General features: G+C 35.5%; 2 protein-coding genes across 2 annotated transcripts; both read right to left on the bottom strand.

The window, feature by feature from the left end:
* Window positions 1-939: 939 nt before the first annotated feature.
* LOC140809400 (laccase-7-like) lies at window positions 940-5060 on the bottom strand. Its single transcript, XM_073167011.1, has 5 exons — window positions 4839-5060; window positions 4034-4185; window positions 2955-3199; window positions 2424-2552; window positions 940-2302 (listed from the first exon to the last, which is right to left on the bottom strand). The coding sequence occupies exons 1-5, from the start codon at window positions 4932-4934 to the stop codon at window positions 1215-1217; spliced, it is 1710 nt and encodes a 569-aa protein (XP_073023112.1). The 5' UTR covers window positions 4935-5060; the 3' UTR covers window positions 940-1214.
* A 10609-nt stretch (window positions 5061-15669) lies between these two features.
* On the bottom strand, window positions 15670-18850 carry LOC140809944 (laccase-7-like). Its single transcript, XM_073167727.1, has 5 exons — window positions 18569-18850; window positions 18020-18171; window positions 17447-17691; window positions 16957-17085; window positions 15670-16847 (listed from the first exon to the last, which is right to left on the bottom strand). The coding sequence occupies exons 1-5, from the start codon at window positions 18647-18649 to the stop codon at window positions 15760-15762; spliced, it is 1695 nt and encodes a 564-aa protein (XP_073023828.1). The 5' UTR covers window positions 18650-18850; the 3' UTR covers window positions 15670-15759.
* Window positions 18851-25477: the final 6627 nt, after the last annotated feature.

Below are 25477 nucleotides of genomic sequence, written 5' to 3'. Positions count from 1 at the left end.
ATAATTATCTTTGTTTTATTTTTAATTAAGTTATTTATTTGTGTGTTACATTATGTCACTGCATGTTATCACGATGTGTTACAATATCCGAGACAACACTTATATTGGATACACGCAATCCTTTATGGAAATATTTGATAACACTTGAACAAAATTCTTTCAGAGATGAACTCAACACTTATATTTGACAACACTTAAACAAAATTCTTTTAGAGATGAACTCAAGACTTTTAACCAGCCATCTAATGTCCAAGTTGGTGTAAATAGACTAGGGCTTACTAATGTTGAACACCATCAACATTCTCTCGAGTGAGTATGTCATATAGGATTTGCACCGTACGGTTTATCTAGCTAACGTGGTTTGCAAGGTATTGTGTTAGCTTGAAGATTTACCTAGTGTACACTTAAATATAGCGGTTAGAGATTGATTCATCCTTCAAAAACAATATGTTTACTATTTTGAGAAACTAGCACTACAAATCTCATTATCTAAAATTGCATTAAAACATAAAGCCAACATAACGACTAGAAATACAATTATAGACATATCAAGCAGTTGGTTCCGATTCTACTTTTTTCAAACTTGAAGCAAACTTCGTAAGTTAAAACCATGTCCAAACCTATCTTCAGTTTTGTTTCTTATAATTTTTTTCTTGCTTATGTAGAATCAATAATCAGAATAATGGTCTGTCGAGCCGGGGGTGATGGGCGCCTAAGGTGAGCGATTTCACCTTTTGGAGCAATAATCAGAATAATGGTAAATAATAGACTACATAAAATCATATTAATAATTTGATTAAGTCTCGCACAGTAAGTATAATTCAAGAGTAGTCTACCTAGACTCATTGATGAATAATCTTAGAGCTAATTCCAAGAATCAATTAGGAAAACATAATGAGATACAATGCGATACAATACGATTATATCTGTGTTGTCACTCACACCTAGCATATACCGTATCTTATATTTTCAAAATTTGACGCGTCGCTGAAACCAAACCGCGGCTTGGATATGTTTATAGATCCGGTTCAAATAAACAAAAAAAAAATTACAAAATTTTGCTCTCACAAATTATAAAATATATTTCAAACATCACGACTATATCTGTATTGTCACTCACACTTGGCGTATACCGGTCCCAATTTGGATACATGGCTTTGTTACAATATAATCGTAACAACAGCAACAATGTGAATCATATTCTCGAATGAAAATTAGCATTTGGGGAAATCAGGAGGGGGCGGAGGCAGCCTACTCGAAGGCGTCGGCCCGTTTTCGACCACGAAAACCATGGCCATACCCCACGACACGTGCAAATCCAGATGACAATGCATCAACCAAACTCCTGGATTATTGGCTCGGAACCTAATCACTGACCACCCTCCAACCGGAACCGGTACATTGTTAATCTCTTGGGGATTGACAAGATTGAACTTTTTGCTATCTCTAGCATGGTCGAAGTTGCCAAATCCTTGAGCCAACACAAAGAAGCTGAGCCCATGGAGGTGCATGGGGTGATTCTCTGTCCCGATCAGAGCAGTATTTTGCAGCACAATCTCTACTGTTGCATTGAACTTCACTTTCTTGACTTTGGTGGATTTTGAGGTCATTATGAGCGCTTGATTGAGCCTGTTATTCGGGTTGGTGTAGTCGAATCGTGACGGAGGATTGTCGGGAAAATCTGTGGTGTATATCCCCCCAACATTTCTGTAGAAGGCCTCGAGCAATGACAATTTGGTAGGGAATTGGAGGGATACGTTGTTCATGCTTGAAGCAACTCTTTGGCCCAGCGGGCCCAAGCACGACGAACCACCATGGGCATCGCAAGGGACCAGGCCCAATCCAACCGTTACGAACATCCGTTCGTCGATCTTGTCGGGGACCCCGCTCCAAAAGGGTCCCGTGACAAGCCCAGTTAAGTTGGTGAAAAACCTATGTGCTGTGGGTGTATCATTGTACACAGGAAGAATTGGCATGATAGGCTTAGATTGTTTGGACCTTTCGTACTCAATGATACCTGTTGTGAACGTGTTGGAAAACTTCACGCCGGCCGCACTCACGTAAGGACTTGCGGCCATATAGTATCGCCCGGGAGTCTGATCTGCGATTAGTAGTACGTCCGCGGTCTGACCTTGTGCTAGCACGACCACATCAGTTACGTAGGGGTTCGTGTACGACGCATCAACGGCCACGACCTTCATCTTATGATTGGCTATCTTGAAGAACATTATGCTATTAAGTGCGGCATTGATGATTCGTAGAAGATATGTTTTCCCTTTCTCCACCTTTAACTTCAATGTGTCTACAAAATTTAACATTACAGTAATATATAATCACAACGTAAGCAAGAAACTATATTTATACCAGAAATACTAAAATTAAACGCAAATACTACAGCTAGCAATTTCATGTGTAACACTTACTATCCGCGGAGCACGGGTAACGATCACCGGGTCGGCCATTTATCATATATGCATCGGATATCTTCGGCCCACCCCCGGTGGCTAATGCTTCATCTTCCACGTCTAGCACATTTTCGTTCCACAACTCTCCTACAATCAGTACTTTCAAGTAAATATTCGCCTTTAACTCAGAAAAAAACATATATAAACAACCTGAACTTAGGCAAACAAGACAGATATATTCAGTCAGTTGCATTCCACAACTAGAGATTTTGATTTAATATATAGCATAGATATTGGAGTCGGTGCATGGATTTGGATTCTATGATGCAGTTGAAACACAACACCTGATGTTGTGTACTTTTTATACGAGATTATCAGTTGATCATCTGATTGACCTCATACAACGTCGGATAAATTTAAAAAAATTGTCAGACGAAACGAGATAATCAGTTGATCATCTCGTGTAAAAAGAGCACAGCACCGGTGCTGTGTTTTCAGCTACAGCTGAGGATACAACTCCGTCGGTACATACCACAACTCAACACTTACCAAGAATAATTGGGACTTCCCTATGTGGCTTAGGGAATGGATATGATCGACCGGCTCTTGGTTTGACGATCAAGGCACCATGAACCGTGGCTCGAAGCCATTTAATGTGTGCGTGCCACCATAGAGTACCCTCTTGACCGGTGATGGTGAAGCGGTAGGTGAAACTACGGCCGGGCCGAATCGGGCACTGGGTTGTATATTCAGGTCCATCATACCAACCGGTCAGTAGCTGGAAAACCCCATGCCTGCACATCATATAGATACCAATTAGTAATAGTCTTTCTTGTATTCACCAAATATAATTCAACTCCTATAAAAAATTAAAAAAATAAAATATTTTATCGTAACATCAATTGTATTAATTCAAATATGGAATGTTGAAAAAGAAATTAAATATGTGGTCGTTAGAGTAAATGACCAATAATCGAATGCCAATTAGTTCAAATTTGTTGACCTGACATTTTAAGGAAACTACATTTAAATTGTTTCATGCTATCGCTGTCGGGCTTTCGAATGGTTAACCGTATAGTTCAAGCTTTTTGGGGTGCGCATTTTAATGCCTACGCCAATATTATATATATATATATATATATATATATATATATATATATATAGACACACACACACATATATATACTTTGTTCTTCTCTGACCTGAGGAATAAAATTTGAGGACGAAAAATTGTTGATTATCACTATCGTTAGCAAGTTTTTAGATGATAAAAATCGTCATATAAAATCAAACGTTTTTGTTAACAAAAAGCCCGTCGCCGATTTAAGAGAAACCGTCGCTAATAACGACAGTTTCTCTAAACAACCGTCGCAAATTCTCTATAAATTTGGACGTATTGAAAATTGTTAGATTTATAAGATATATGTTTATAATTGGACAAAAATAATCATAAATTAAAAGTCAGTATATTAAAAATGATTAAAATTTAAAAATCTTTTCCGATAGTCAGCAAAATAATTTTGATCAAATATTTTTTAAAAACGATTCTTTTTTAATACATATTTGAAAACAAAAAAAAATTCTTCAAAAAAAAATATTTATAATAATTATTTAATTTCCTAACGTACCAATGAATGGTAAGATTATAAGGTGATTTATTGAAGACGTGGACCACTAGACTGTCACCCTCTTTTACGTGAAGAGTTGGCCCTGGAAGACTGCCATTTACCGCAGTAATTACTTGACTTTTGCACAGTCGATTGATGGTTAAATTTTGTACCTATAATTAAAGAAATAAACTTAGTAAATTAAAATTAACATCAAAATTTATTAAAACTAATTTGTATTTTTAGTCAGTCAAGTCAAACTAAGCTGCAGTCTTATTCCAAATGGTCAAAATAAATATACTAATAATTTAAAGTCTTAGTTTAGAATTCCATTACATATACTGTAGAAATTTCAAAATAATTATATCCAAATGTCGTAATAATTTCAAAATATAAGATTTAAACCATCACACTTGGTTCGGATAGTTAACTTTTGGATTATATTTGAGTTGTTGTATTGTTGTTATCAGTACCGATATCAATAAATTTTAGTAAATCGACGATCATTCAAACTGAAAGCTGACATACGTGTTCAGTTCATACTATTTTCAAAGAGCACAACTATCGGAAGTGAGATAGTCGAGGTGCAATAATTTCTTCGGTTAGAAAAGCGTTTTACACATGATGATTGAGTTTTCATATATTTTAAAAAAATTCTGTTTATAATTACAAACATCTATAATTTTTAGTAAAACGACTAACGTTTAATCATACATTAACTATTCAAATTAAATTATCTGAGCTTAAGAAACATGTTAATGAGCAGCAAATCGATATTATTCTTCTTAAAAAAAGTTTAATGCTCAAAGTATGGAAGAAACCTTACGTGAAAAGAATGCTCAACCAAAGCTGCTGAAGAAAATGAAGAGGACGAAGCCAGTGAAGCCAAAGCGCAAGCAAGCACGAAGACAAGATTCATCATTGATATTTACTTGTAAATCCTCGACTTCCCACGAAATTTTCTGCTAATAAAGTTCATACATAAGTTCCTGCGGTTGCAGTAAAAGAATAATCTGAATAAGAGAAACATACGAAGCAGTGTCGGAGGAATTTTGATTTTAGGGACTTTTCTATTTCTTGCAGAACGTGTGTGTGTGTGTCTATATATATATATATATATATATATATATATATATATATATATATATATATATATATATATATATATATAATATACACGCCATATTAGACTAGTAACGTTCGTGGAGAAAATGTCAAAGGTGTGCCATTGCAAGATATGAGTGTATATAACAAAATATATATATGAACGACCTAACTTGGAGTCAAGACCATCAGTGGCGGACCAAGGTCTTTATTTTTACTAAGGCTAGAATTTTCTATGTCAGGTTGAGCTAGTAAGCTAGTTGTTAAGACCACTTGAATCGGATATCTCCACACTGGTATGATATTGTCCACTTTGGGTTTTAACTCTCATGGTTTTGCTTTTGTAACTACCCAAAAGGCCTCATCCCAATAGAGATATCATTCCATTCTTTATTAACCCCTGATCTTTCTTTTAGATATTCCAATGTGGGCCTTTGGTTGCCTCCCAAACTCCTCCCTCCCCGAAGTTCCCTATTATTCTCATAGTCCGAGCCTCCCCTCAAGCCTTATTCGTCCTCCAATCGAGGTTACTCCACTTCACTGCGTTGGAGCGCACGCCTTACATGAATACTGGGAGCATTAACCACCTCGAGAGTTTAATCAAGGATTTTTACCGGGAGCTCTCACCTCCTTCGTTTAGGTATCAAGGATTCCACCCACATGGCTCAATCTAGACCATGGCTCTGATACCACTTGTTAAGACCAATGGAATCCGGATATCTCCACACTGGTATGATATTGTCCACTTTGGGTTTTAACCCTCATGGTTTTGCTTTTGGAACCACCCAAAGGCCTCATACCAATAGAGATATCATTCCATCTTTATTAACCCATGATCTTTCTTTAGATATTCCAATGTGGGACTTTGGTTGCATCCCAACACTAGTATTGGTAAATGTAATCCTCGAGCTACTGAAAATCAGACAAAATTTTATGTACAAAAAATAGAGAAAAAAAACGAGCCACCCGGGGCGCAGACCCGGCTCTAGGGGTAGGCGCCCTAGGCAGCCGCCTAGGGCCTCTCTTTTTGTTAGGTCCTCTAATATAATTAGGGCTTTAGTTTTGGGCTTTTAATTATCAGTTTTTATGTGATATTTGTATATTTAATTTTAAAAAAAATTATATAAAACATTCACCTAAAAAAATAGCCTAGGGCCTCCAAATTTCTGAAGACGACCCTGCCGGGGCGAAGCAACACATGGCTCCGCCCGCGAACACCATTGGACGAATACTTTTCATTTTGTTAAAGTTTATATGTCGTTTCATCTTACTCAAAAAAAATATCGTTTCATCGTTGTTTTTTTTTTTTTTTTTTTGTAAGTTTTCATGCCCAAACTAAGGACGTAACATCAGAAACATCCTCAAAAAGTCATGATTATAAAAATTTCGAAAAATGTTTAAACCTCCGAGGTGAGGTACATAAAATTTCAAAAACTGTCTATTTTATTATTTAATACAAGTTTTTATAACTCAAAAGTGAATACAATGCAGCGGACTCAAAATATTAAATCAAAATAAGCTAATTAAAATAAAAACTAAACTTCTTGAAACTACAAAAATTCGATCAACTCCTATCAGTCGCAAAATTTTTGTTTCTTCATCCTCTTTGATTTCCTTTTCGCTCTTATCTAAGAAGATATAGAGGTAAGAAGTAACGTGCTTGAAAAACACTCAACAAATCGGGGCCAGTAGAACATGATATAACATATATCACGTGTATAATTTTTGAAAACATAAAGATATCATAACTCATGAAACATATAATTGATCTTCTTTCTTGCATAATAATTTTGAAACGAAATAAAAATTAAATAAAATTTAAGTGCCGAAAATCCTCAAATTTCTCAATGGTTACTGATATCAGTCCTTTAGAATTAGTCCTCTTAGTCATAAAGTAGAAACATTGATTCACCCGCCCAATAAAGGGTCTATAATTCCCATAACAAAGGTTTTCCAAAGTATCATGATAATAATTACGGTTTTCACCCCACGACATCAATGTCGTAACAAAGTCTTAAGTTTCTCAATAAAAAAAAAATCCTAAATCAAATATTTCTTTGTGCTTGCAAATAAAATTGCAAATAAGATGGAACTGCCTTATGATCATTGATGAAAACAAGCACTTGTCTATTCTGAGATGAGACATCACAATTATCGAAAGTACAGACTAATAAATACTCTCTTACTTACATGTGTATAATCATTTATCTTTAATTTATATTGAAATATACTTTTTAGATTGCTTAACTTGAAATATTTGGTATCTCTAAATGTTGCAAGATATATCGAATGGTATAGTACAAAAATATTTTGTCAAAAAAACCAGCGAAAAGTATAGTGAAAAAAACAGTAGAGAAAGGCTTAAAATAAAGCAAATGGAGGTCTGTACGAAATACAGTGTCCTTAAAAACAGATTTTTTACTCTTGTATGTGCTTCGAGGATCGTCTTAGACGTTTGTTTTTCAGGATACAATGGAACAACCAGCAGTGAATTAGTACGAGACACTACTACGGCGAACTGAAAACGTACCTTACTTTATCACCGAGATTTTAACGGAGGCCAGATGAAAAGATAACAATATAAAATGTAAGAGAATACTTGAAAGAAATAAGATTTTCATATATTTGAAATGAGAAAAAATGAACTCACTATTTATAAGTTCCAAAATGCACACCAAGAGTCATGCAAGATTAATTAACTCAATTAATCTTCCCATTAACTCAAGAATATAAAGAGCCAAAACTCTTCAACTAACTCAAGAATGTGGAGAGCCAAAAAACACTCTCACATTCATGAGATATAATTTTTATTCAAACTCTAAATTTGATTAAATTTCCAACACTAAATTCACTGAAATTAATGGCAATCAAGAAAATAGTTTTCTTCCAATCACCTCCTAGAACTGACCGATCCGGTTTTGAAAACACTGGTTTGGTGATCAAAATAACACTTCAAGTGTCTTCAGCCTTGGATATGGAGACATATAGGACTTGGAGTTGAAAGAAACGAGAAATAGTTGCTCTATCACCGTGTGAAGCAGAGTTTAAAGCAGCACGGCAAGCCTTGTGGCTTAGAGCATCTCCAACCCTGCGCTATCAGGGTTTCCTGCTTTGGCGCAGAGGAGAAACCCTGCGCCATTGTGGCGCTGGGTTTGGGCTTTTTTTAATTATTTTTTTAAAGTATTTTAATTTATATAAATATATATTAAATATTTTTAATAATAATATTATATAATTGATTAGTAAAATTAAATCGTGTTGATACAAAAAATAATTCATAATAAAAATTAAAATACAAAAAAATTAATTATAATTATATTAGAAAATTTATAAAAATATTTCTAGTTTTTTATTTTATTTTTGACATTTTGAACTCTCGTAAATATATAATTGATAAAATATTAGAAAAAACAACAGCAAAATTTTGAAATTAAAATTACAATACCCAATTGAAATACAAAATACAAAGATAATACATAATTGGAATACAAATTCGAAGCTAATACATAATTGAAAATTACAAAGATAACAATGCGAATAAAAACATAAAAATGACAAACAAGGTAGATGATCAATAATCTCCTAAATTAGATCCCGATCCTCCAAAATCACCAAAATATTTCCCAAATTAAGGTTTAAAAATAAATTATCTGTATTAAAATTATATCAATTTTAATAATGAAGCATTTGTATTAATTCATATTATAAATATTAGAGTTAATATATATAAAAATCAAATAAATAAATTTAACTATTGATAAAAATAAAATTATAATTATAATGCTAATGCTAATGTTAACATTAATTATAATTATATTGTTAAATTTATAAATAAATAGTAAACAAAAAGAATATTTTAGGAATATACTTTTTAGTGTAAGATTTGAAGTAAATGAGTTGGACATGAATGTTACATTTGGTGCAGAAACTGCACTATTTTGGTTCAGAAACTGCACCAAAATAGATTTATGGGTTGGAGATGGCCTTAGAACTTCCCATGATAGAACCAATTATAGATGTGTGCAACATCATTAATTTCATTCGAGAGCTGGCGACCAATCAAAAAATAAGCTCTTTTCAATTATTAAAGAATCAAAATAAATATGTTCGTGTTGTGAAAAAGTAAAAATTTATGGTAAAAAGTAAAATCTCAAACTCTCAAAATTTACCAAACTACACAGTTTATAATATTTTTCTCTCTACTCAATTGTGATTTTCTTCACAAATGAGAGATCTATTTATAGGAAATCTTTACAAATAATCCAAAAATAAAATACATCATTACATACATCATCACACACTAACTTTCAATATTTACAACTCTTATTTTCAACATTCAAATATTCAATACACACATTTTAAATATATTTTTCAACACTCCCCCTTGTGATGATGATCATAATGATTGTCTTCATTACGTGTTTTTATACTGCCTCATTAAAAACCTTACTAGGAAAAACCCATTGGGATAAAAACCATAGTAAGGGAAAAAGAGTGCAGTCACGTAAACTTTCCCTGATGTTGACATGAACAATTCTTCACAAATTTCGTAGATTGCGCATTCCAACATTATATATGTGCTTTCTGAATATTGTCGTAGGTAGTGCCTTTGTGAAGAGATCTGATGAGTTTTCACTTGATTGAATGTGACGAACATAAATACATTTATTCTTCTCTAGCTCCTTGGTGAATGCGAAGAACTTAGGAGGAATATATTTAGTTCTGTCGCTTTTTATGTATCCTTCTTTCATTTGAGCAACACATGCAGCATTATCTTCATATAGTATCACAGGCTTCTCATCGAATGATAATCCGCATGAAATTTGGATATGTTGGGTCATTGATTTTAACCACACACATTCACGACTTGCTTCATGTAGTGCAATAATCTCGGCATGATTATATGAAGTTGTTACGAGCGTTTGTTTCTGTGAACGCCACGATATTGCAGTGCCTCCACGAGTAAATACATATCCAGTTTGGGAACGTGCCTTGTGTGGATCAGATAAGTATCCAGCATCAGCATAACCAATTATACTTGGATTAGCATATTTTGAATACAAAAGTCCCAAGTCTGTCGTTCCTCGTAGATAACGGAATATATGTTTAATTCCGTTCCAGTGTCTCTTTGTTGGATATGTGCTAAATCTTGCCAACAGATTCACGGCAAAAGATATATCAGGCCTTGTACAATTTGTAAGGTACATAAGGGCACCAATGGCACTTAGATATGGTACTTCTGGACCAAGAATATCTTCATCATCTTCACATGGACGGAATGGATCCTTTTCTATGTTTAATGATCTAACAACCATTGGAGTACTTAAAGGATTTGCTTTATCCATATTAAAACGTTTAATGATCTTTTCTGTATAATTTGTCTGGTGAACAAACATTCCACATTCTTTTTGTTCAATTTGTAAACACAGACAATACTTGGTTTTTCCAAGATCCTTCATTTCAAATTCTTCCTTCAAGTATGACACAACTTCTTGAATTTCTTTATTCGTTCCAATGATGTTTAATCATCAACATATACAACAATAATTACGCATCCGGATGTTGTTTTCTTAATGAAAACACAAGGGCATATTGAATTATTTACATATCTCTTTTTCATCAAGTGATCACTTAGTCGATTATACCACATTCGACCTGATTGCTTTAACCCATATAATGATCTTTGTAATTTCACAGAATAACATTCCCTGGGTTTTGAACTTTGTGCTTCAGGCATCTTAAATCATTCAGGAATTTTCATATATATATTACTATCAAGTGATCCATATAAGTAAGCTGTAACAACATCCATAAGACGCATTTCTAAATTTTCTGATACTGCCAAGCTAATCAAATACCGAAACGTAATTGCATCCATCACAGGAGAATACGTTTCTTCATAATCAATTACAGGCCTTTGAGAAAAACCTTGTGCAACAAGTCGAGCTTTATATCTTACTATTTCATTTTTCTCATTTCGCTTTCGAATAAAAACCCATTTGTATCCAACAGGTTTTACACCTTAAGGTGTAAGGACTATAGGTCCAAAAACATTACGTTTATTAAGCGAATCTAATTCAACCTGGATGGCATTTTTCCATTTTATCCAATCCTGCCGATTTTTGCATTCACCAAAAGATTTTGGTTCATGATCTTCGTTATCATTTATGATGTCGATTGCCACATTATAAGAAAATATATCATCAATTTCATTTATATCTTTTCGGTTCCATATTTTTCCAGTATTAATGTAATTGATAGAGATTTCATGATTCTCGTCAGTTTGTGGTTCTGACAGAACATTTTCATCATCATGTGTTTCTTCAGGAACACCATTCTCTATTTTGTGATCATCATGTGTTTCTTCAGAAACATCATTCTTTATTTTGTGATCATCGTGTTTCTTTATGAATTTTCTTTTTTCAGGATTTTTATCCTTGGAACCGACTGGCCTTCCACGCTTCAAGCGTTTAATGACATCATGAGTATCTTCCATTTGTTTATTTGGAATTTCAATTCGAGCAGGGGCATTTGCAGCATGTATATATGATTTAGTTACCCCTTTTATGTCTGCAAATACATTTGGTATTTGATTTGCTATTCTTTGCAAGTGTACAATTTGTTGTACATCTTTTTCACATTGTTTTGTTCTTAGATCCAGATGTAACAATGATGATACATACCATGTAATTTCCTTTTCGGTATGTTTCTGTTCTCCCCCTAACATTGGGAAGATTTCCTCATTAAAATGACAATCAGCAAAACGTGCTGTCGACACGTCGTCTGTCTGAGGTTCAAGATATCGAATGATTGATGGACTATCATAACCGATATAAATTCCAACCTTTCTTTGAGGTCCCATTTTATTTCGTTGTGATGGTGCAATAGGCACATACACCATACATCCAAAAATTCTCAGATGAGAAATGTCTGGTTCTTTACCAAATGCAAGCTGTAATGGGGAGTATTTATGATAAGCACTTGGTCTGATGCGAATTAATGAAGCAGCATGTAAAATTGCATGTCCCCATATAGAAATAGGGAGCTTTGTTTTCATAATGATTGGTCTAGCAATCATTTGCAGACGTTTAATCAATGATTCAGCCAATCCATTCTGTGTATGTACATGAGCAACAGGATGCTCAACAATGATTCCCATAGACATACAATAATCATTGAAAGTCTTGGAAGTAAATTCATCAGCATTATCAAGTCTAATTTTCTTGATTGTATAATCGGGAAATTGATTCCTCAATTTTATTATTTGAGCAAGTAATCTTGCAAATGCAACATTTCGAGTTGACAATAAACATACATGTGACCATCTGATGGAGGCATCAATCAATACCATAAAGTATCTGAATGGTCCACATGGTGGATGGATTGGTCCACAAATATCACCTTGAATACGTTCAAGAAACATTGGTGATTCAGTTTGGATTTTGACTGGTGATGATCTTATAATAAGTTTTCCAAGAGAACATGTTTTACATTGAAACTTATTATTCTGAAAGATCTTCTGGTCTTTCAGTGGATGACCATGTATATTTTCTATGATTCTTCGCATCATTGTTGAACCAGAATGTCCCAATCGGTCATGCCAATTTGTTAATATTGAAGAATTATCAACTACCATGTTTGATTCAATGGGACTTATATGTGTATAATGCAATCCAGTAGGGAGCATTGGTAGTTTTTCAATCACATATTTCTTTCCTGATTTATATGTGATAAGACACATATATTTCTCATTCCCTTCATTCATTGTTTGAGTATCAATCCCATGAGAATATATATCATTAAAACACAACAAATTTCTTTTCGATTTTGGTGAATATAAAGTATCATTGATCAAAAATTTTGTACCATTAGGTAACAAAAATTGTGCTTTACCACATCCTTTAATCAAGTCTACAGGACCTGATATTGTATTCACCGTTGTTTTTGTTGGTTTTAGTTCCAAGAAATATCTTTTATCTCGGAGGATAGTGTGCGTTGTACCACTATCGGGTATGCAAACTTCAGCTTTGCTCATAGCATTTTCCATATTTGGACTTCAAAAAAATATGCAATGAAATAAATTACTGGCAATATATATTTAAATATAACACATATTATAATTATACAATAAAACATTATTCTATGAATACATGAAAAATAAATTATTTTACATTTATATCCTACCATTATATTGTTCATTTTCAGAGAAATCGTTGAGAAAATCTGCAGCATCAATATTATTCATTTCTATCCCACCAACATATTGATTATTTTCAGAGAAATCATTCATAAAATCACCATCATCAAAATGAGTTGAATCACTCAAACGGTCACTGCGTTCAGTGAAGTTTGTCTCCTTTTCTTTCCCCTTGAATGATTCTTTATAAAGTTTACAAAGGTGCTCAAGGGCTCGACAAACTTTGGACCAATGTCCTGGAGTACCACATCTGTAACAAGAACTTTCATATCTTTTTGAGTGATTCTCATTAACACTTGTATTCTCATGATGCCTTTTCAGTGGATGGTTTGGGACGCTCTTTTGAGATGAGTTATAAAAATAACTATCTCTATTATTTTCAAAACCACGGCCGCGTCCACGACCACGACCAATTCTACGTCCACGTCCACGACCTCGACCTCGACCAAAACCTTGTCTTTGAAATTGATTTTGGTTTCCAGGTTTAAATTCGTTTTTACTTACAGCATTTACTTCTGGAAATGCTGTTGATCCAGTGGGTCGGGACTGATGATTTCTCATTAATAGCTCGTTGTTTTTTTCCGCCACAAGAAGACAGGCGATGAGTTCAGAATATCTCGCGAATCCACGTACTCTATATTGTTGTTGTAGAGTAATATTTGATGCATGAAACGTGGAAAATGTTTTTTCAAGCATCTCAGATTCTGTGACCTCATGTCCACAAAATTTTAATTGCGAGATTATTCTATACATCGCCGAAAATGTTTTTTCAAGCATCGCATATAATTCTTTCCCGTGATGTCGAGCGCAACAAATTCGAGCTTTGTTAAATTTGACATGGTGGTACTAAAAAAAATTACGATGCATTTTATTAGTTAATAAATATTGCAATACAAAGTAACGGATAAACAACAAGTACAAGTATTTGTAAAAATAAAGAAAACGAACGAGGATGATATTCTCCGATAAATACAAGACTCGTGAGTATGATAACCAAAATAATTAAAAATATCCTTGAGAAAGACATCTTCTTTTTTCTTCGAAAAATTTGATGATGAATAATTTTTAGAGATGAAGAGAAAGTTGGAGTGATTGAATGTGTTTGTGAGATCATATTTATAGGGCAAAAACTAGCCGTTTTTTTTACTATTTATGACCGTTGGTGTACAAAAAATAAAGGTGTGTATTTGTATAATTTTATAGTAATAATATGGTATATATAATATTAGACATGTTTAAATTTATGTATATCATATCATAATATTATAATGAGTGTCATAATTTATTTTGTTTAAAAACCTTATAGGCTTTTATACTTGTCGTATCCCTTACCGGAAGTGTGGGATGTCGTCTTAACATCCTCCCAGGATTTATAACAAGTTTATGAAAAATTTATTTTTATTATTTCTAATAATAACATTATATTGTATATTAAATAAATACACAATAAATAAATAACAGTAAAATAAATATTATTTACTTTTGTTACCTTTTATTCTGTTTGGAGCTTGGAAAAGTATGTAGGACTTTTAGAGCTTCGTGCTGATAACGTGTTGTGAAAAAGTAAAAATTTATGGTAAAAAGTAAAAATCTCAAACTCTCAAAATTTACCAAACTACACACTTTATAATATTTTTCTCTCTACTCAATTGTTATTTTCTTCACAAATGAGAGATCTATTTATATGAAATCTTTACAAATAATCCAAAAATAAAATACATCATTACCTACATCATCACACACTAATTTTCAATATTTACAACTCTTATTTTCAACATTCAAATATTCAATACACACATTTTAAATATATTTTTCAACAGTTCGAAACCATTTTAATAAATTTCTATTATATATATACACAGATGTATCTATGTTGAGGCATAGAAAATTCCTACGATCCTAACTTAGTATATTTATTTATTCAAATTAATTATAATATGTAATTTATAAGCTTTCAAAGCAAATTAGAAATTTGACCTTAAAAAAGACACTTAGAAGGTAGAAATTTATTATGAATATCAGGTTCTACATTTAGGTTTGATTTCTTTTCATTGCAGCTAAATTTGAATTTTCGAAGCAGATTTCGACTGGGAAGTCGCAAATTTAGATTTGAGTTTTTGGAGAAGGTAATTCAATTTCCCAGTACAATTACTTTTTTTTATTCATAGTAATTAATTGAAATTTGCATGGCAGCAACTTAAATAAGATTCAAATTTTTTATTGTATATTTTTTTAAAAAAATTCATTTCCCTCTCTTAATTTAAGATAATGTGTTACATATTGCTCGTGTATTTAAGCTTTGCGCGTATAAAATATGAACAGAGACAGAAGATTCCGAAAAAAAAGTTTGCGAATTAAAAAACAGCAATGATATTTCAATTATTCATATGATTTAATTGCAACTCATAGCAACAACAATAATGTAAACCATATTCTCGAATGAAAATTAACATTTGGGAAAATCTGGAGGAGGTGGAGGCAGCCTACTCGAAGGAGTGAGCCCGTTTTCGACCACGAAAGCCATGGCTAAGCCCCACGACATGTGCGCATCCAGATGACAATGCATCAACCAAACTCCTGGATTATTGGCTCGGAACCTAATCACAGCCCACCCTCCAACTGGAACCGCTATTGTGTTGAGCTCTTGCGGGTTGACAAGATTGAACCTTTCGCTATCTTTTGCTCGGTTGAAGTTGCCGAATCCTTGAGCCAACACGAAGAAGTTGAGTCCATGGAGGTGCATAGGGTGATTCTCTGTCCCGATCAAGGCAGTATCTTGCAGCACAATCTCTACTGTTGCATTGAACTTCACTTTCTTGACTTTGGTGGATTTTGTTGTCGTTACTAGAGCTTGATTGAGGCTGTTATTTGAGTTGGTGTAGTCGAACTGCATTGGCGGATTGTCGGGAAAATCTGTGGTGTATATCCCCCTAACATTTCTGTAGAAGGCCTCAAGCATTGATAATTTGGTAGGGAGCTGGAAGGATGCATTGTTCATGCTTGTAGCAGATTTTTGGCCCAACGGGCCAAGGCACCACGCTCTAACAGGGGCTCCGCAAGGGGTTAGACCCATGCCAACGGTTATGAACATGTGTTCGTCGATTTTGTCGGGGACTTGGCTCCAAAAGGGCCCTGTAACTAGTCCAGTTAGGCTGGTGAAAAATCTATGGGCTATGGGTGTGTCATTGTACGCAGGAAGAATTGGCATAAGAGGTTTGGATTTTTTAGACCCTTCATACTCTATGATACCCGTTGTAATTGTGTCCGAGAACATCATGTCTGTCGCACTCTCGTAAGGGCTTGCGGCGATATAGTATCGTCCAGGAGTCTGATCTGCGGTTAGTATGACGTCCGCGGTCTGACCTTGTGCTAGCACGACCACATCAGTTACGTAAGGGTTCGTGTAGGACGCGTCGATCGCTACGACTTCCATCTTATGATGGGCTATCTTGAAGAACAATATGTTGTTGAGTGCAGCGTTGATGATTCGGAGAAGGTATCTTTTTCCTTGCTCTACTTCCAACTTAAATGTGCCTACATTTAACATTACGACAATAACACAGCACACAAGAAATTTGTGTAAAAAATATGAAAACTAAAATGCAAATATTATGCTAGCAATTTCATGATGTGTAACACTTACGGCGCGAGGAGCATGGATACAGATCCCCGGGCCGGCCATTCATCGTATAGGCATCGGACATGTTCGGCTCGGCTCCGGTGGCTAGCGCTTCCTTTTCCACGTCCAGCACATTACCATTCCACCACTCTCCTACAATTTCAATTACACTAACCTTAACTTTACATATAAAAATAGGGATATTTGGGGAAATAGACCTGGTCAAATTTTTTTTAAAAAAAATGACCTCACCATATAGTGAACAAATACACTACATGAGGCTATTTTTTAAAAAAAAATATTTGACCAGGGTTACAAAAATTAACAGCCCTATAAAAATAAACTCTTTTCAAAATCAGACAACAAAATCATGTACACAATTATATGATATATATTACTTGATTATAAGGAGTTGATATATTTAGAAGACTAATTTTTTTTCCGATAAAAGTAAATTGAAATACATTTTTTCTTTTAACACAGGAGTCGATTGATGAGGCAAATATATACTAACCTAGAATTATTGGGACTTCCCTATGTGGCTTAGGGAATGGATACGATCGACCAGTTCTAGGCTTGATGATAAGGGCTCCATGAACCGTGGCTCGAAGCCATTTAGTGTGCGCGTGCCACCATAGAGTACCTTCTTGACCGATGATGGTGAACCGGTAGGTGTAACTGTGGCCAGGGCGAATCGGACACTGAGTTGCATATTCAGTTCCGTCTGCCCAACCGCTCAGTAATTGGAAAATCCCATGCCTGCACATCAAATTAATACTAAATAATTTGAAATTGAAATATTTTAAAAGTTCAAATTAAATCAGGGTGGATGAGATTTTGAACAAAACAACTGTGCAAGTTTTTTTGTTCAAATGTTAAAAGATTAGTGAGACGATCTCACGAATCTATTCAGATCTATTTTCACGAAATAGTCCATATTTGAAGTTAAATAATAATACTTTTAACACAAAATATAATATGTATGTATAAATCAGGTCAGATTGGAGATCCAACAGTCTCACATGATTTTATTGAATATTAAAATAGTGACTCTAATATTTGTGGTTTACTAATGATTATTTCATACCAATGAATGGTGAGATTATAGGGTGACTTATTGAAGACTTTGACCACTAGAGTGTCACCCTCTTTCACCCGAAGAGTTGGCCCTGGGAGACTTCCATTTACTGCGGTAATTGTTTGGCTTCTGCACAGTCGACTGATGGTTAAATTTTGTACCTATAACCACCGAGATAACTTTTGTAAATTTTTTAAAGATTCATGATCTGTATTTTTAAAATTAAGTAGTATAGAGGTCACGTAATATTGTATAAACTGGACTTCTATTTTTACTTATTTTCTCTTTTGAATTTCAAGTAAGTCCATCTAAATTCATCTTAAAAATTTCAACAATTTCAAACGCGCGCATCGAATATTACGTCAGATCATTTCTTAAATGAACATCATCCATCCAAACAACCAGAAATTTTCAAATCTAATTGGATATAAATTATCACTATGTTGGGACCAAATTAAGTTATTTCTGAACTTGACTAACAAACTAATGATCAGCAAATTTAATAAGAATATGTCAAAAGTAAGACAAGAATGTATCCCAGTAAGCAAGAAACTTTACATGAAAAGAATGTTCAACCAAAGCTGCAGAAGCAAATGATGAAGCCAAAGCGCAAGCAAGCACGAAGACGAGATTCACCATTGATATTTACTCGTAAATCCTCGCTTTTCCCAAACACTTTCTGCAAATAAAATTATTCGTATGAAACCCCCTAAGTTCCTGTAATTTCGAGAGCAGAAAAATCTGTAAAGTATTATATGAATTTCCTGGAAAAGCAAAAGCTCTAGTGCTAGAGTAAAGTTCGCGAAAAGGTGTGAGTATATAAACACTCCATATTAGAATAAAGTTAATGGAAAATGGTCGAGTGGGTTACTATTCCCATGGAAGCAAGGTGTGTAGTAGATAACAAAGCAGCGGCGTAACTAAAAATTTTCTGGTAAAATATTTATACGTATTAGCTTACTTGGATAAATTTTTAGTCTGGTAATAAATATATACATATATATATTAACTTAGCTTATTTAAGTCGAAGCTTGTGATTCGTCAAAACATCGAACTTATTAAACACTGCAAAAAAAAAATACATTTGTCGCTTAAATCACCGCTATTTAAATTAGAGACGGTTTTGTGTTCCGTCGTTGAAATAGTCGTCATTGAAAATAATTAGAGACTGTTTTAAGAAGAACACCATCATCAAATCGATTTATGTTTACTTAATATCTGACTGATTTGCGATGACTTTTGAACGTTTATTTTTGGAAACAACCTGTTAGGATTATTTTGTCTGACAGATATAACAAATAATAAAAATATCAGAATATGATGTATAAATTCGTGTTTTATCAGAATTAAATGTTGTGCCAGATGTTACAACATCTCGAACAACATCTACATGCAGCGGAAAATTAATAACACAAATTCACTTTAAATAAATAGATGGACAAGATTAAATAAGCACAAGTATAAATACTTGTGCGGTGCCTTATGGCAAAAATTAATCACTAGAAAACCAAAACGTTTACACAAAAACCTATCACTAGTGATTTTCACAAAAATCAATTTCCTCAACATGTTGAGAAAACAAATGCTTTCTAAAAACAAATAACCAGAATAAAAAAACTAAAACAAGAAAGCAAAACGTGAGCCAAAAAGGGAATCCACGAAAAACAATCTTCAGTCAACTTCTGCACAGATGTTGTCTGGAGATGTTCCCAACATTCACGGCAACACTTGCTATCGGCAGTCTTCAAAGCAGCAACGTTTGACAGTGATTTTCTCTCAGATTCAGAGCGTGCAGAGTGTGCGTATTACTTCGAGTAGAAAACGGCCACCTTCATCAGAGCGTGCAGAGTGTGCGTATTACTTCGAGTAGAAAACGGCCACCTTCAACGTCCTAGGTTTTCCTTTTTATAGATGAGAGCTTTATCTCATAAGGGAACCTATTAAGCAAGGAAAGTAAGAGTTTTATTAGGAATAAACTCTTTTTAAACATTGAAATCATATCTTATCAATTCACTAGATCTTTTAATATCTCATTATCTAAGGAAGGCAAAATCAAATCAAATATTTACTCAATCAAAACAATAAGGAAAAATATACTAGGGAAATAATTAACTATATTAATCGAAAACTTGGAGAACATTATTTCCCTTCAATCTCCCCCTTTTTGCCTTTCATGGACAAAATGAGATCAAACCCATTTATCATTATTAGTTCACTTTAACTCCCCCTGAGTTTAAGAACGTTTTTCTCCCCCTGAATAAGATACGGTTAGCAGAGGTGTTGTTAATACTAGTGACAACATTCACAGCAACATCTGCTCAAAATCTTGATATTTCAATAATGCACGAGCATCAGACGCACAAACATAGTAAAAGCATAAACACACGCATAAACACTAGTACTAACACTATAAGAACAGTTAAAATCAAAAACAAAAGATCAAAAGAGTTAAGATCAAAAAGCAGTCATTCATCCTCCTCGGTATCATCTTCATCATCTGTATCACTGTCATCCTTAGTGCCAGAGGGACCAACATCATCTCCCCTTTTTTTCCATGAAAGACTCCAACTGCCAACAGTGCTTGGATGGTAGTAGCCACATCCTCATAGAACGCCAAATCAGCTTTGGCTTGTGCAATCTTCTTCAGGACATGATCGAGAAACATCTGGGCACCAGGGACTAATATCTTCACATATCCAGACGAGGATGGAGAGAAGGTGGTATGTGGAGAGGGACCAGTAGCCGGAGGCGAGGTGGTAGAGGTGGGAGGCTGAGAAGCACCACTATCAGGGGGTACTGAGGCAGAGGCATTCCATGGAAGATCAACCTTCCTCTTGTCGTGCAGAAGAGAAGAAGCAATCTTGAGAGGGTCAGTAGCCAAAGACAACGGTTCTACGATATCCTTAATAAACCCCTGTGACTCCAAGATACCATAAATGAGAGATGGAAATGGGAGCTTGGATGACTTCAAACCTCCGTTAGCATACTGCAAAACTGTGTTGAACACCAGGCGGCCAAAATTTAAGGTTGAACTTCCAACCGCAAATAGAGTGAGGGCCTGAGCTTTGGTGACAACAGTGGTATTAGTAGTCGGAGTCCAATTGTGGATGGCAATCTTGTGCAGTACCGAATAGAGTGATGTAAGCGTAGCAGCTGAGACCTTGTGTGGGTGGAAAGGGAACGTGCTGACCATGCCACCAGTGAGGACAGAAATTACCTCTCCTAAATCCGGAGGAGAGCTTTCGGCAACAGCAGGTGTACCATAGTGTGCATTGATTACATCGGCTGTGAAATTGTACACCCTGTTGCGGACAAAAACTTGTCCAAATTTTTCCGATCTTGGATCGCAAACACTTAAAGAAAGATTTCCATAAAATTCGAGGATAGCTTTATGACAGTAAGGGAGAATAGATGAGCATGTTGAAAACAAACCCCTAGACTTTAGAAACTCAATTAAATTGTACCGAAAAAATGCTTCCAAATCCACATTGCGCTCCGCAACGAACTCTCGATGTTCATAGAGGGGCCAGTTCGAGAACGCCGTCTCAGAGTAAAACATGTTGTTGTAGCTGTTGGCCAGGTCATATGTAGATAGATCAATGTCGTCCTCAGTGTCCTCAACATCTGGGGCGACATCCATAGGTTCAGGGTGATTGGCTTGGCTGGCACCACCAGAAGCCGCTTCGCTAGCAGAGTCATCTGTAGATGGTCTAGATGCAGTTGGACCTGGAGAGATATGGTGACCGGTAGAGGTAGATGGAGCCTTACCCTTCTGATTTTTCAAGTTGGCCATAAATTGGGCCAGCGAAATTTCAACCTCACTTTCTTCAAAAGGATTCTGAGAGGGTAGTGTTGGAGAGGGGACAGGTCTCAGAGAGAGCATCATCATCATCCTGGCCAGAAGAGGAGGACGACGAGACAACAGTAACCCGTGGTGCAGGTTTTTTACGAGCAACTAATTCGTAGTCCCCATCAGCAGAGTCATCTCCCGAGGTCTCTGCAGGGTCAATCAACGATGGGCGAGTGGATGATTTCCCTTTGTACCGAAAGCGTTTTCCTGGTGTAAGGTCAGGATTATATCCAGCCTGTCTTTTGGATCGACGAACAGGTTGACGCGGAGGATTGAATACTTGGATAATTGGTGGATTCTCAACATCGAAGGCATTTCCGGGTTCGCCTGGTGCAATTACCTCCAAAGGGACTGGATCTTCAGTCGTCAGCGTCAATGGGAGGGACGATTCGACAGCGGGTGTCATAGCAGATGTTGTCTCACTAGGAGCAACATTTTCTGTGTGCCCCATTTCACTCCGAATGTCAAGGGGATCAAAACCGTTGCCTGCCATTGATGGTAAATTGCAAGTCAGACAGAGAAAGGAGGAAGATTTCAGAGGAAAATGTGAAAGTGCTGGTGCAATTTCTTAGGGTTTCGAGAATAGTGACTGTGAAGGAAGTGGAGAGGCTAATAATCACAATTAAGCACAATGTAACTGCCTGTAAGTCTAACGGTAATAAAAATGAAGCTCAACAAAAATTAGCCGTTAACCCCTTCAATTAATTACAGAGATAATTTTTCGCACAAAATTGATTCAAAATTACCAGAAGTAACCCACATCGATTTTCGCTCCACTAGACATCGAGCATCACGTAAATTCGAGATTTTCGCACAATCTGGATTTTCATCGAATTTTCTTTTGTCGAATGATCAATATCTTTGTGGCACGCCAATATTCACGGAAATATGTTTATGCATGACCTAATTATGCCTAAAACAGAATGTAACAGAATTAGAGCCATGAGAGCTGATATGAGATATGTTTACAGATGAAGTGTTGTTCACTAGTGTTGACAACATCTCCTGACAACACGCACAATTCCTGAAAACAAATTTGATTATCTTCACACTTGGTGACTTTACAACTTTCTGAACATAGGAGTGGCAGCTCCCACACTAGGAAAACGGTCTTCATTGGACTCACCTAGGTAGCTTTTTCCATTTTCTCCTAATTTTGTGTTAATTTTAGAAGGGGTAGCTCTCATACTAAAAGCACAGCCTTCATTGGGCTCTTTTAGATAACTTTTTCCATCTTCCTTCTAATCACAGACCCACTTCTTTACTTTACAATTTTTTTCAGGTGACACATCACATTGGTTAGAGTCAAGTGACCAATCGTCAAGTTCTTTGTGACAGAGTTCAAATTTATAGGTGTGAAGATTTAAAAGAGAGCAAGGAATCTTAAGTGCATCAGAAAACTTATGCTACATAGTTTCAACACAACATATCACAGTATGAATGCAATGAGGTATGCCTAAGTCCTAAAAATGCACATGCAGGTTAGGTGTTGTCCGAGATGTTGTAACATCTGGAACAACATCTATCAATGATCAGACAGAACACCTGCTGAGAGATTTCCTAAGATTGGAGAATCCCTCAAAGTCTAATGCTTTTGTGAATATGTCAGCCAATTGGTTATTTGTATCAACAAAATCAATTCTAATCAATCCTTTTTCTACTAAGTCTCGAATAAAATGATGCCTTATGTCAATGTGCTTTGTTCGAGAGTGTTGTACTGGATTTTTTGAAATGTTGATTGCACTAGAATTATCACAGTACACCATTAAAGGTTCACTTTTAAGTCCATAATCTTCTATCATTTGATTCATCCACAGAAGTTGGGTACAAGCATTTCCAACTGCTACATATTCGGATTCGACAGTGGACAAAGACACACAATTCTGTTTTCGACTATGCCAAGAAATCAAATTATTGCCAAGATAGAAGCACCCCCTAGAAGTACTTTTTCTATCATCTAGATCCCCCGCCCAATCAGCATCTGAGAACCCTACTAGATTTGAGTTGGTTTCGTGGGTGTACCATAATCCTAAGTTAATGGTTCCGGCTATGTATCGTAGGATACGTTTTACGGCTTTTAAGTGAGAGATCTTAGGATTAGATTGGTATCTAGCACATAAACATACACTAAACATTAAGTCAGGGCGGCTAGCAGTCAAGTATAAGAGACTTCCTATGATGTTGCGGTAAAGGGTGTTGTCAACATCTTCGGCCGCAACATCTTTGGATAGTTTTTCATTTGAGCCCATTGGTGTTTCATGTGCTTGGTGTTTTCATTTGCAAATTTCTTAATTAAATTTTTAGCATACTTACTTTGGCACAAAAAAATGCCGTCATGCATTTGTTTTATTTGCAAACCCAGAAAGAAGTTTAGCACACCAACCATGCTCATTTCAAACGTAGATGACATGCACTCAACAAAGTCATTGGCATGCTTTAGTGATGAAGAACCAAAGATCATATCATCGACATAGATCTGACAGATAAGAATCTCACCTTTGGCCTTTTGAATGAAAAGTTTTTTATTTGCCTCACCTCGTGTAAATCCAATGTCAAGGAGATAGTTCGTTAACCTCCCATACCATGCACGGGGTGCTTGCTTCAATCCATATAGAGCCTTTTTCAATTTGTACACATGATTTGGATTATGTGGATCCTCGAATCCTTTAGGCTGTCTCACATGTACTTCTTCACTCAAGAACCCATTCAAGAAGGCACTTTTGACGTCCATTTGAAAAAGTTTTATTTTCATGTAGCATGCAATGGCAAGTAAGAGCCGAATTGACTCAATGCGGGCAACAGGAGCAAAGGTCTCATCGAAATCAACCCCCTCAACCTGCGTGTACCCCTGAGCAACCAGCCGTGCTTTATTTCGAATGATGTTTCTTGACTCATCAGTTTTATTTTTAAAAACCCATTTTGATCCAATAATATTGCCATGGTCAGGGGGTGGGACTAGAGTCCACACATCATTTTGAACAAACTCTTCAAGCTCATCATGCATAGCATTAGTCCAAAACTCATCTTTTAATGCTTCCATAACATTTTTAGGTTCGATTTGAGAAACAAAGCATGAGAATCTCACCTGTGAGTACATGGTACTCATGCACACAAGTCCAACCATTTTTATGTAGTCAATTTTATCCTTCTTCCTGGTCTGGACAGCTTCACTCATTCCTCCGATGATTTGAGATGACGGATGGTTCTTTTGGATTTTGCTTGGAATACATGGTCCATCATCTACTATTTCATTATTGCTGTGAGCATTTTCTTGTGATCCGTTGACATCAGTGTCACATGTTGTGTCGGATGTTGCAACACCTGGAGCAACATCTGTCTTTTCCAGCGGTATTTGAGTTTCCAACAGATCTTCAATATTATCTTCTGCAGTTTTCTTCTTAAGATCTGCACAGTCATCAAAAACAACATTAATTGATTCCATAATCGTTCTTGTTCTAAGATTAAACATACGATAAGCACGACTATTAGTGGCATAACCGAGAAACAGACACTTATCACTCTTGGAATCGAACTTAGCCAATTGATCTTGTCATTCAAAGTGTAACATACACAGCCAAAAACATGAAAGTATCTAAGGTTGGGCTTCTTTCCCATAA

The sequence above is a fragment of the Primulina eburnea genome, chromosome 13 (genome assembly GCF_022965805.1).
Source record: "Primulina eburnea isolate SZY01 chromosome 13, ASM2296580v1, whole genome shotgun sequence".
NCBI lineage: Eukaryota > Viridiplantae > Streptophyta > Magnoliopsida > Lamiales > Gesneriaceae > Primulina > Primulina eburnea.
The sequence above is the reverse complement of the archived record's forward strand: the minus strand, read 5'-3'. Positions and strand labels throughout refer to the sequence as shown.